The sequence below is a fragment of the Salvelinus alpinus genome, chromosome 32 (assembly GCF_045679555.1).
Source record: "Salvelinus alpinus chromosome 32, SLU_Salpinus.1, whole genome shotgun sequence".
Lineage (NCBI taxonomy): Eukaryota > Metazoa > Chordata > Actinopteri > Salmoniformes > Salmonidae > Salvelinus > Salvelinus alpinus.
The window spans coordinates 20,005,837-20,017,470 of NC_092117.1; the positions used below are offsets into that span (position 1 = coordinate 20,005,837).

The following is an 11,634-nucleotide window of genomic DNA, read 5'->3' on the forward strand; positions in this document are numbered from 1 at the left end:
CGCTTAGTGGGACTATCATTTGTTTTTCAACAGGACAATGACCCAAAACACACCTCCAGGCTGTGTAAGGGCTATTTGACCAAGAAGGAGAGTGAATGTGCTGCATCAGATGACCTGGCCTCCACAATCAGCCGACCTCAACCCAATTGAGATGGTTTGGGATGAGTTGGACCGCAGAGTGAAGGAAAGCAGCCAACAAGTGCTCAGCATATATGGGAACTCCTTCAAGACTGTTGGAAAAGCATTCCAGGTGAAGCTGGTTGAGAGAATGCCAAGAGTGTGCAAAGCTGTCATCAAGTCAAAGGGTGGCTACTTTGAAGAATTTCAAATATAAAATATATTTTGATTTGTTTAACACTTTTTTGGTTACAACATGATTCCATATGTGTTATTTCATAGTGTTGTCTTCACGACTATTATACAATATAGGAAATAGTAAAAATGCCTTTGAATTTTTTTTTTATTGAATGAGTAGGTATGTCCAAACTTTTGACTGGTACTGTAAGTGAATTTTCCCTAAGTGCTGGAGTACAGAGCCAAAACAACAACAAATGTCACTGTCCCAATACGTTTGGTGCTCACTGTATCTGTACGGTATAGCGAAACCAAGTCAATCCTTTGGGTCTTGAGGGAATTCTTAATGGTTTATTATTTCATTCATCCTTACAAATTGGTATACAGTATATGTATACATGTTTTGTTATACAAAACAAATATCCAGATAAAAATACAGGTTTAAGATACAGCACATACATACAATATGTTAATAAATAAACAACAGTAATAAAGCTATTAGAATAATAATGCTGTCCACCAAAGCCCTTTAATAATGGACTATACCATCTCTGACTATACTCTTTAATAATGGACTATACCATCTCTGACTATACTCTTTAATAATGGACTATACCATCTCTGACTATACTCTTCCGTCCTTCTAATAAACTGATGATATTCTGGAGGGGGGAAAAATGATAATCAACATTTGCTCATATATTCACTATAACAGTAGCATATAACACAACAGTAATGGATATGGAGAAATACATTACCTCTCTTCCAAAGGCCTTTGCCATTTCAGCTGCCCCTGACCCAAACTACAAACACAAAAATATCAGTCAATTACAGAATGATTTAAATTGCTCTAATTGCAACAGAACCCATGCTGTAAGTTGTCATTACCTCGTTCTTCACATCGTGGTCGGCCCCACTGTCCAACAACAGCTGCACCAGCTCCTCATGGTTGTTCAACACTGCCACCTAGCAGACACACTCGTTATATTGACTGCTTGCCTTGTCCTCTATCAACTTTCCTGTCCCATGTCCTATTTCCTAAGGGGTCTTGCTGAGTTTGCACCATGAGTGGCACAACAAAGGTTTGTGAAGAGTGTGAAGTGTACCATAAGTGGTGTTTTGCCATCCTTGTCCCTGGTGTTGACATCAGCCCCGGCTCTGATGAGGAGAGAGGCCACCGCTGGGTTCCCACTGACCGCTGACACCCTCATCAGAGGAGTCCAGTGGGACACGGTGTCCCTAACGTTCAACTGAGACAACAATCAACATGCATTTTAGCCTCAAAATTAGAACTCTTTCACTCCCTTTAGTCTTTTACTTTTGATAATGAAACTAAGGCTCTGGTTAAAAGTAGTGCACTTTAGTGGAGCATCGCAGTGCTAGAGGCCTCACTACAGATCCGGGTTCGATCCCGGGCTGTGTTGCAGCCGGCCGCGACCGGGAGACCCTTGAGGCGGTGCACAATTGGCCCAGCGTCGTCCGGGTTAGGGCGTGGGTTTGGCCACCTGGGATGTCCTTGTCCCATCGCGCTCTAGTGCCTCATGTGGGGAGTCGGGCGCATGCACGCTGACACGGTAGCCAGTTGTACGGTGATTCCTCCGACACATTGGTGTGGCTGGCCTCGCAAGAAGCAGTGCGGCTTGGCAGGGTCGTGTTTCTGAGGACGCATGGCTCTCTTACAAGACTGTAACTACCAATTGGATATCACGAAATGGGTAAAAAGTTTTTTACAAGTACAATTTATTTTTATTTTTAGTAGTGCACTTTACATGTACAGTAGGGAATAAAGTGCAATTTCAGACATGGCCAGCTTATAAAGCTCATAAATGCTGACACCAGTCTTACCTCACAGCCATCCTGGATCATGTAGGCTATGACAGCAAGGTGTCCTCCGTCAGCTGCCCAGTGGAGGGGGGTACAGCCCCCCATGTCCTGGGACTGCCACGTGGCCCCAAATCTCCTCAGGTACTTCACTATGTCCAGGTGGCCAAAGAAACATGCCAGCATCAGACTGACATAGACACAGTAAATGGTCAATCACAAACCCATTGTTCATTTACCCACAACGTTTGTACTGTAAATGTGAGCAAATACAGTAGAAGTCTATTTGCAAAGGCAAGGTACATAATACTGTATGTGTTTGCACACCTGTCTTTCCCACTACCGTTCTTCATATTCACGTCTGCACCGTGTTCTACCAATTTGTGAACCAGTCTGAAAAAGATCCAGGTTCATAGAAAAGGTTTCAAGCATAATGGTGACATTATTCCATTACTAGGAGAGCTTGGTGAGCAAGACTCGCCCTGTAAGGTTTTACCTGGCAAAGCCTTTCTGTGCAGACACCATGAGAGGAGTGAAACCGTGTTTGTCATTGACGTTCACACTGACTGTCCTGGAGAGAAATAAAGCATGACATTAACCATAAGAGTATCTCAAAATTCTATCCTATAGTCCATCTGCTCATTGCTCACCCAGACTCCAACACTCTGGTCATGTCCTCCTCATCATTCATGTTGACAGCACGATGGAGGTTCTTCCCACTCATAGGCTCACCTGGATGACATTATATAGATGTCAAAGAACATAAATATAATTTTGATAAAGCAGATATGTCAACTGAAAGAGTGCTATGTACAGTATACTCACGTGTGGTAGAGACAGACACAGCCGGGCTGTAGAGGGACTCCCCAGTTGGTCTTGTGATTCTCAGTCTGTACTTATAGGACGTGCTGGGCTCCAAACTTTCTACAGTGTGGTGACTGCTGTACCCACTGGTGATGAGCCAAAAGCACAGTTAAGCCTAGTCTTAGATTATGTCAATTAGAATTAGATATTATTCTAGGCCCATAGGATGTAATCTATGAATAGCTTATACTCACACATAGATAGTCCCATATGTGTGGGATTTGGGGTCCATCTCTTCTACAGAGAAGCGGGTCCATTTCTCTGGTGAGCCTGTCCGTGGTTCATTCTCCTCTGTCTCCCAGCTCAGGTCAATGCTATGGTGACTCACTTTACCAATGACAGGAGGAGTCGGTGCCTTGAATGGTTTATGGCTGCCTAACGAACAGCACAGACATTGAAAGGGATAAGGTGGGGGTCTGGGAGAGTTGGCCTTAATCTTAACACATTTTACAGGCGAGCTATATAATTTACATTACAGTACAGAGGGTTGCATTTCTGGCCATGACCACATGATGGCACTACAAGCTGTAAATTACACAAAACAGAAAACTTTCTGGGACTTTGTTTTAGCCGTTTTAGCATTTTATTTATTGTAAATAAATGATTGTGCACCAAAGGCCACCAAAGACTGTGAACCAGTGAATGATTTGCCGAATTGCTGAAGGTTAGGTCCAGCTTGCTGTAACTTTAAGATGTTCAGTAAAGTTAGCTAAGCTACTAACGCGTTACAGTATAGCATAACTACTAAATTAGCTAACGTTAGCTAACTAACGTTACTAGCTAACTAAAGCCAGCTCTATATAACTTCACGTTAGCTAGCTAAACCTGCTGTAGTTTGCAATCCTGAATTTCTGAAAACAGTCTTTGATTCAAGACGGAAATCAAAGTAAACCTAAAATTGACATACCTGGATTTGTCATTGTCACAGAAAGCAGTTATCTTGTTGATGCCATTTTATGGTTGCTATGGGAACCACATGTGGCATGTACGGGAAAACCTGACGTGCGAAAATCCTTATAACTTTTGGACAACCCTGTGTAATTTATCTAGGTTGAAAATATGTAACGTTATATTTTCAACCTAGCTAGTGATTTATCTTTTGCAGTATTCATCTCATTCTATATGTCTGCAACATTGTTGCAAATGCATAACAGTTCAGCTGCGCACACTCCTCCACACAGACCATGTTCTCTATTTTTGTACTTTCAAACTATTGTTCTCTATTCTACTATGCTTTAGCCTGTCCCATCATGGCCTCATGTGTTGGGACTCTTCGGGATTAAGTGGCCACATGACCAATCCATCCTTCACTGTGTCGCCGGAGCACGTTTAATTATTCAGGCTCCCCCGTCTTTGAGCAGGGCAGAGGCATTCGAAGCGATTTTATTTAGCTTGAACAACCTACTTTTAAATTATATAAAATCACAAAACATTCTTCATTTTTCTCATTCATTTTTGAGGCTGTTTCTCAACCATGGCGCAGGGCATAACAATCGGAGAGAAGTATTGGGAGGATAGAGTAGCCTTCGAAACAGAAGGAGCAGGTCAAGAACATGTGGAATATGATGATGTTTTGGAGTTTAATACATTTGACGGACTACCCTACTCCTCTCGATATTACACATTACTGAAGGAAAGGATGGCTCTACCAGTTTGGAAAGCCAAGTGTGATTTCATGGACAAGCTGGCCAACAAGCAGTTTGTTATTGTCTCTGGCACTGCAAAAACTGGCAGAAGCTGTCAGGTGAGTTGATTACTCTCCCTTCTGACAATAACTAGGTTTTCTCTAACGATACACTGAGTATAGAAAACATTAAGAACACCTGCTCTTTCCATGACATAGACTGACCAGTTGAATCCAGTTGAAAGCTATGATCCCTTATTGATATCACTTGTTAAATCCACTTCAATTAGTGTAGATGAAGGGGAGGAGACAGGTTAAAGAAGGATTTTTAAGCCTTGAGACAGTTGAGATATGGATTGCCTATGTGTGCCATTCAGAGGGTGAACGGGCAATTCAAAAAATGTGTCTTTGAAAGGGGTATGGTAGTAGGTGCCAGGCGCACTGGTTTGTGTCAAGAACTGCAACGCTGCTGGATTTTTCACACTCAACATTTTTTCTTGTGTATCAAGAATGATCCACCAGCCAAAGGACATCCAACTGTGGGAAGCATTGGAGTCGACATGGGCCAGCATCCCAGTGGAATGCTTTCTACACCTTGTAGAGTCCATCCCCCAACGAATTGGCTGATCTGAGGGCAAAAGAGTGGGGGTGTATCTAATGTTTGGTAGACTCAGTGTATATTTGTAATACATAATGACTATGTGTTGCATCCCAAAAACCGCTCCTTTCTCACAAATTGTGCACTTGTTCAATTCCCTTCATGGATTTGAAAGAGAAGGACTAGTATGGGGATAGGTTTATTGTGGAATCTTCCTCTAGTCTAGCCCATGCCTATACTAATCCAATGTTTTTACATGTGTGAGAAGTACTGAACCAATGCACACTTCAGGAGAAAAGAAAGATTGTCCAACTGGTAAGTGAAATGAGGGGTTTAATGAATGCTCTCATTATGACTGAAGGATGTGAATAGAGAAAGGAGAATCTGTTTTGACAGTGTTTCATGTTCTTATCTTTCTTCCTGTGGCATGCTCAGATCCCCCAGTGGTGTGCAGAGTTCTGCCTGTCTGTCCAGTACCAGAATGGCATGGTGGTGTGCACCCAGGACCACAGGCAACATACAGTGGATCTGGCCCTGCGTGTAGCTGATGAGATGGATGTCAACATTGGTCATGAAGTGGGCTACAGCATCCCCCTAGAGACATGCTGCTCTGGTGACACTGTTCTCAGGTCTGTAAACACTATTTAACACACTGCTCACACACTATTTCACAAATACACACACACACACACACACACACACACACACACACACACACACACACACACACACACACACACACACACACACACACACACACACACACACACACACACACACACACTCTCTTTCTCAAACACACTTACATCACCCACCTCTTTCCAGTTTTTATTTTTAAAGAAGTGAACATAAGAGTTGAGGGGCCTCTTTTCAGAAGCTCCACTGCAGCTTCCCAGCTCTAACTCTGACCATATGCCACGCTCCCACATCTCTCACTGCCATAAGTCAGCCGGGGAACAAAAACACAGGACAAGCTAAGAAAATAGGCAGCCACGGAGACCTAATGAATCCACTGACCAGACTAATTACTAGAGTAAATGACACTAGCACAAAGCAGCTTCATTAAGGACCCTTTCAGTAGGACGGCTAATACATCCTCTTGTCTTACACCTTTGGCTGTAATTTGCTATCAGTGCACTAGAATTGATTGCTTTTACGTTTTTGTAAGAGTCTTCCCTTCTTCACCACTCCAGGTACTGCACTAGCGACATGCTGCTCAGAGAGATGATGTCAGACCCCATGCTGGAGCACTACGGTGTCATCGTCATTGACCAGGCCCATGAGAGGACGGTCAGTACAGACGTTCTGCTGGGCCTGCTCACAGACATCGCCCTGCAGAGGCCCGAGCTCCGTGTGGTGCTCCTCACAGCTACACACCCAGGACCCAAACTACTGGGCCACTACAGGAATGTCCCACTGATCCAGCTGGAGGGCGTGTGTTCAGCGGAGGCGGTGTATACTGGTACCAGCCACAAGGACTACTTCTGCTCTGCCCTGCGACTGGTTCTGGAGATACACCACTCCCAAGAGGAAGGGGACATAGTCGTGTTTTTGGCCACAACTCAAGTAAGATCTGCTTAAAATGTCATCTCCTAGTCTACAGTCTGGGAATGTGGGAAAAGCCATACCATGACAACTGTTGCTTGGAGAATAGCTTTTCCCAACCTTCTCTCTTGTGTTTTCCCTATCTCAGGAGATAGATCTTGCCCGCGATATCCTCCGTCGCGAGGAGGTCAATATATCTCCACATCTAGGGGAACTTCTTCCTATCTCGGTGCACCCTGGGCTGGGTGGGACTCTGCCCATGCCAAGTGAAGAGGACGGCCGGTGCAGAAGAGTCTTCCTCACCTCCAGTCCAAATGAAGACCTCTTTTGGGCTGTGCACATGCTGAACTTTGTCATCGATGCCGGTGTCCAGAAAAGAAATGTGAGTAACATATTGACGAATAGTTATTTTAAGAGAAGCTTTTTAGTAACTACAATGTAATAAATTATAGTTAGTGGTGGTTTATTTAAATTAATGAATGTCTGTCTTTCCTCATTTTATAGGTTTATAACCCTAGGATCAGGGCGAACTCAGTCGCCATTCAACCTATCAGTAGGAGTCAAGCAGAGAGCCGCAAACAGCTTGTAGGACCAACAGGTATGACAAAGACTGAAATCAGTATCAAAGTCCAGGAGTGTTACAGTCTGGAGAGTTGTGTTCTTGCTAAGCTGAGCGCATCACTTCCCGCAGGGAAGAGTTTCTGTCTGTACCCAGAGGACACACCCCTGCCCATCGAGACACGCCCCCACATCCTGGAGTCTGACATCACATCCACCGTGCTCTTCCTGAAGAGGATGGACATCGGTGGCCTGGGCCGCTGTGACTTCATCGACAGGCCAGGTACGGCGAAACAGGCTGAACAAGTACAAGGGTCTTTCTTCAGCATTACATTTAATGTATCTACAGTACCAATGTGACAGGACAGCTAAATGTATACATACTGAATGGAGTGATACATCAGTACAATGAAATTACATCCATAATGCAATAATGTCCCTTGATTGGTTGGGTTGGCATAACACCAGTGTTGTTTTGTATGTAGAGTTTTGAGCTCCATGCATCCTGTAGAGAGACATTTTGGGTTGAGCTCAGTTAGTTAGTTTGGCCTGTGGTATTGTGTTCCATTGGAGTGCGGTGAGCCGTGCGTAAGCTAAACTGACAAGCCTTGTTCTACCGGCATTGTTTTCAGAGTTGACCTGCTTCTGTGAGATCTGGCTCCCTGGGCCTAGTGATGCAGCAGAGGCCATGGAGTGCTAACACTCATTAGAGATAAGAGCTTAGCCAAGCTCTCTGTGTGTGTGTGCGTGTGTGTCTCTAAGCCCTGCCAAGCACTACAGCTTAATGGTGTGCAGCAGGGCAATGTGGGCATTCCACTATAAGCCCCATGATTGGATGACATTTAGATTGAAAGTGTGTGCTAAATTGGTGTGTGATGTTATTATTATAATGTTGTTGCTGTTGTGATGCTGTTTCTCAGGATTAGACTATTACCATAATGACCATAACGTGACCGTATATTTGAGATGCGTATTGCCCTGTATACTCTAGTTTTGTTGTTGAAAACATTGTCACGTCCAGAAGTGGCAGTGTAAAGCAAAGCTTCTCAGAACATTTATTTTGCACAGTGATGCACATCTGAAAGAAGGATATTGAAGATTAAGATTACAATCAATTTAGCCTGCTGTTGTACAACATTACCAAATAATCTGTTTTACAACATTGTAAACAAACAGTTTACAGATGATTATCTTTATGAAGTCAGATACTTCACAGTTCTGTCATGCACAGTTTAGATTCATATCCATGGTTGTGTTATTTCCACCAGATCCTGAGGGTCTGATGCAGGCTTTAGAGGAACTGGACTATCTAGCAGCCCTGGATGACGATGGGAACCTGTCGGAGATCGGCATCATCATGTCTGAGTTCCCCCTGGAGCCCCAGATGGCCAAGACACTACTTGCCTCCTGCGAGTTTGACTGTGTCAGCGAGGTGATCACCATCGCCGCCATGCTGGCAGGTGTGTGGGGACTTCAACTTGTGCTCTGTATACCACATTAAAGATTCATGTTAACATACACACCACCACGCTGTCGTCATACTGGCGCACTTGCTGACCTCATACAAAGTGAAGTCATGTCAAACCTCACATATACTTCATAGTATACAATATTGATGCACTAACCCCTTCTATCATGCTGCCCCTCTCTTAGCACCAAGCTGCTACCTGGTCCCCTCAATGGAGTTGAGGCTAGAGGCCTCTCAGTGTCACCTTAAGTTCCAGCACCCAGAAGGAGATCACTTCACCCTAATCAACATCTACAAGGCTTTCAAACAGAACCAGCAGGAGCCCTGTGAGTTCACATAGGCCTACCTTTAGCCACAAACAGTTAGAAGAAAACTAGGTTAACATTGGCCATAGACTTGTCATTGATTGATGCTTGTAATGTACATTATGCAACCCTAAATTCCTCTCTGGTTTGGCGTGGTCCAGTTGTCAGTGTGGAGAAGTGGTGTCAGGACTACTTCCTGAGTCTGTCTGCCCTGCAGACGGCTGATGCTATTCGCTCTGAGCTGACTGACATCCTGAGGAGGATAGAGCTGCCTGTCTCCATGCCTTCCTTTGGTTCCAAGGGAAACATCATCAACATCAAGAGAGCGCTGTTAGCCGGCTTCTTCATGCAGGTAATATGGCTTCTACCTTCTAGCATTAGATATCTATTGAAAACTGCTAATACTATGACACTTGAAAAGGTACAATCTACCATTTACTTGGAGTGATTATAAAAGACAGATACTGTACTGTTATGACTTTCAGGTGGCGAGGGATGTGGACTCATCAGGGAATTATTTCATGTTGACGCACAAACACGTGGCCCAGATTCACCCTCTCTCTGCCTACGGCACCAAGACGCCCAAACTGGGCCTGCCGCAGTGGGTCCTCTTCCATGAGTACACCTTCTCAGAGGACAACTGCATTCGCACCGTGTCCCACATATCACCAGAGGAGTAAGTAGACTAGGTCTGCAGATCTGAAGTAACCATTTGTGAAAAATAAACATCAACAAAACAAACAGAATATATAAAAATATAGTATATCCACGATAATATCCAAAAACAACTCAATAATAGGCTATAACCATGTGTAGCTTCAAATAGATAACTACAGATATTCACTTCAGGGAGAGACAAGAGTTCCCAGACACTACTTTCTGTTTTGGCCCAGGCACATTATAGTCAGATTGTAACTGGAAAGGGTCTTCTTAATCCTGCCCTTAAAAAGGGATTATGGATAGCACAGCTACAGTACTTAGACAGTGCTGTCTTAATGGGGACAGTTAATGAAAGAGAAAGCCTGGTAGCTTACACATGCTGTCTTAGGTTACACACCTAAAAATGGAGCTTTTTAATCACAAATGTTTACCAAATGGTGCCCCTCGCAGCTGTTTGATGTTACTGTAAGTGCTATATCCAATAAAGAGTCATTCATAGGAAACCCTGGATTGAGAGATTCTGGTACGGTTGTCTATGATCATCTCAAACTCATTTCAATTCCCACTTAGGTTGCTCTCCGTAATTGCAGGTGACCCAATGTTCCTGTGCTATGTTAAATGTGCACTGCAAGTGAATAAGACAAAAAAAATGTGAAATCAGAACAGAATGAATGGAAATCCAATTCACCAATGATTCCCACTCCCTCCCTCCCTCCCTCCACCCAGGTTCATTCAGATGGCTCCACAGTACTTCTTCTTTAACCTGCCTACCAGTGAGAGCAAGGACATCCTCCAGAACATCTTAGACAGGGGAGCTGAACACTACAAAGCAAAGAAGATTAAAAAGAGCCCCAGCCTAGACAGCATACCAGAAGTCACAGCCAGTTGTGTCATACAGTGATTGTGAATGCCTTGGATGGGGACCTCTTTAGAGGCAGAAACGCCCTACTCATTCCCTGGTACGTTATTATATGGTCATTCTCACCGGTGTTACCTTTGTCATCTCACCAGTGTTACTTTTGCGTCATTGAAACTTAGAATCATGTCAAAATGTCAGGCTATAAAAATTAATATAATTCCGTTTGTTAATCACTTGCATTTATATAGGAAAAAAGTGACTGTCCAGATTTCCAATGTGTTTGTTTTAGTGATATTTATATAGGCAGTCCATGCACCTGTATGCGTGTTATTTTTTGGAACTTGCACTTTAATAATAAATACACCTCTAAAAATTGATGTTTGGGGAGTGCTCAACCTAAATGCACAACTAGTCAAATAAAAAAGAAGCCTATTTTGGGCAGTCCAAAAGCTGGGTGGTTCGAGCCATGAATGCTGATTGGCTGACAAAAGTTATTTTTACTGCTCTAATTATTGGTAAACAATTTATAATAGCAATAAGGCACCTCAGGGGTTTGTGATATATGACCAATATACCTCGGCTAAGAACTGTGTCCAGGCACTCCGCGTTGTGTCGTACTTAAGAACAGCCCTTAGCCATGGTATATTGGCCATATACACCACACCCCCTCGGGCCTTATTGCTTAAATATAAAACACAGCTTAAACAAGGGTGCATTCTTCGTACTATTCTCGACACTGCTTTTTAACCATCTGTCCCTTTTTGTTAAATTCCTCTAGTCAGTCACAGTCCCAGACAGATTAGATGTACAGAGCATCACAGGGACACAATTTGAGTTTGTTGAGCCATTTGCTGTAGTGTGTAGAGAGAATGGGTGTGGATGACCCAATTCAGTGACAGGGCATTACATTATTGTAGCTACATGAGGCATTACAGCACCATGTGACCTCTTTAGTACTGCAGACACACTTACAGGCTCAAGCCAAGATCCACAGACAGAAATAGGTTGAACTGCTTGGCACCAAGGTTGGTGTTGTGT

At 43.6% G+C, this 11,634-nt stretch overlaps 2 protein-coding genes across 3 annotated transcripts; one reads left to right on the forward strand and one right to left on the reverse strand.

The window, feature by feature from the left end:
- Nucleotides 1-573: 573 nt before the first annotated feature.
- On the reverse strand, nt 574-3,442 carry fank1 (fibronectin type III and ankyrin repeat domains 1; the record flags this gene model as incomplete). Its single annotated transcript, XM_071380266.1, has 9 exons — nt 574-1,097; nt 1,183-1,260; nt 1,401-1,544; nt 2,140-2,305; nt 2,443-2,508; nt 2,612-2,686; nt 2,766-2,847; nt 2,941-3,065; nt 3,174-3,442. Coding segments are annotated over 9 exons (1,113 nt in total), but the record flags the coding sequence as incomplete, so codon positions are not given.
- A 711-nt stretch (nt 3,443-4,153) lies between these two features.
- On the forward strand, nt 4,154-10,973 carry LOC139562603 (putative pre-mRNA-splicing factor ATP-dependent RNA helicase DHX32). Of its 2 annotated transcripts, XM_071380418.1 has the most exons (12): nt 4,635-4,723; nt 5,470-5,516; nt 5,637-5,830; nt 6,395-6,767; nt 6,895-7,128; nt 7,251-7,344; nt 7,438-7,587; nt 8,573-8,764; nt 8,958-9,098; nt 9,239-9,429; nt 9,563-9,753; nt 10,464-10,973. In XM_071380418.1, the coding sequence occupies exons 3-12, from the start codon at nt 5,688-5,690 to the stop codon at nt 10,636-10,638; spliced, it is 1,884 nt and encodes a 627-aa protein (XP_071236519.1). In that variant the 5' UTR covers nt 4,635-4,723; nt 5,470-5,516; nt 5,637-5,687; the 3' UTR covers nt 10,639-10,973. The 2 variants fall into 2 exon arrangements, with proteins under 2 accessions (XP_071236518.1, XP_071236519.1); XM_071380417.1 differs by lacking the exon at nt 5,470-5,516 and having other exon boundaries at nt 4,154-4,723.
- The last annotated feature ends 661 nt before the right edge of the window (nt 10,974-11,634 follow it).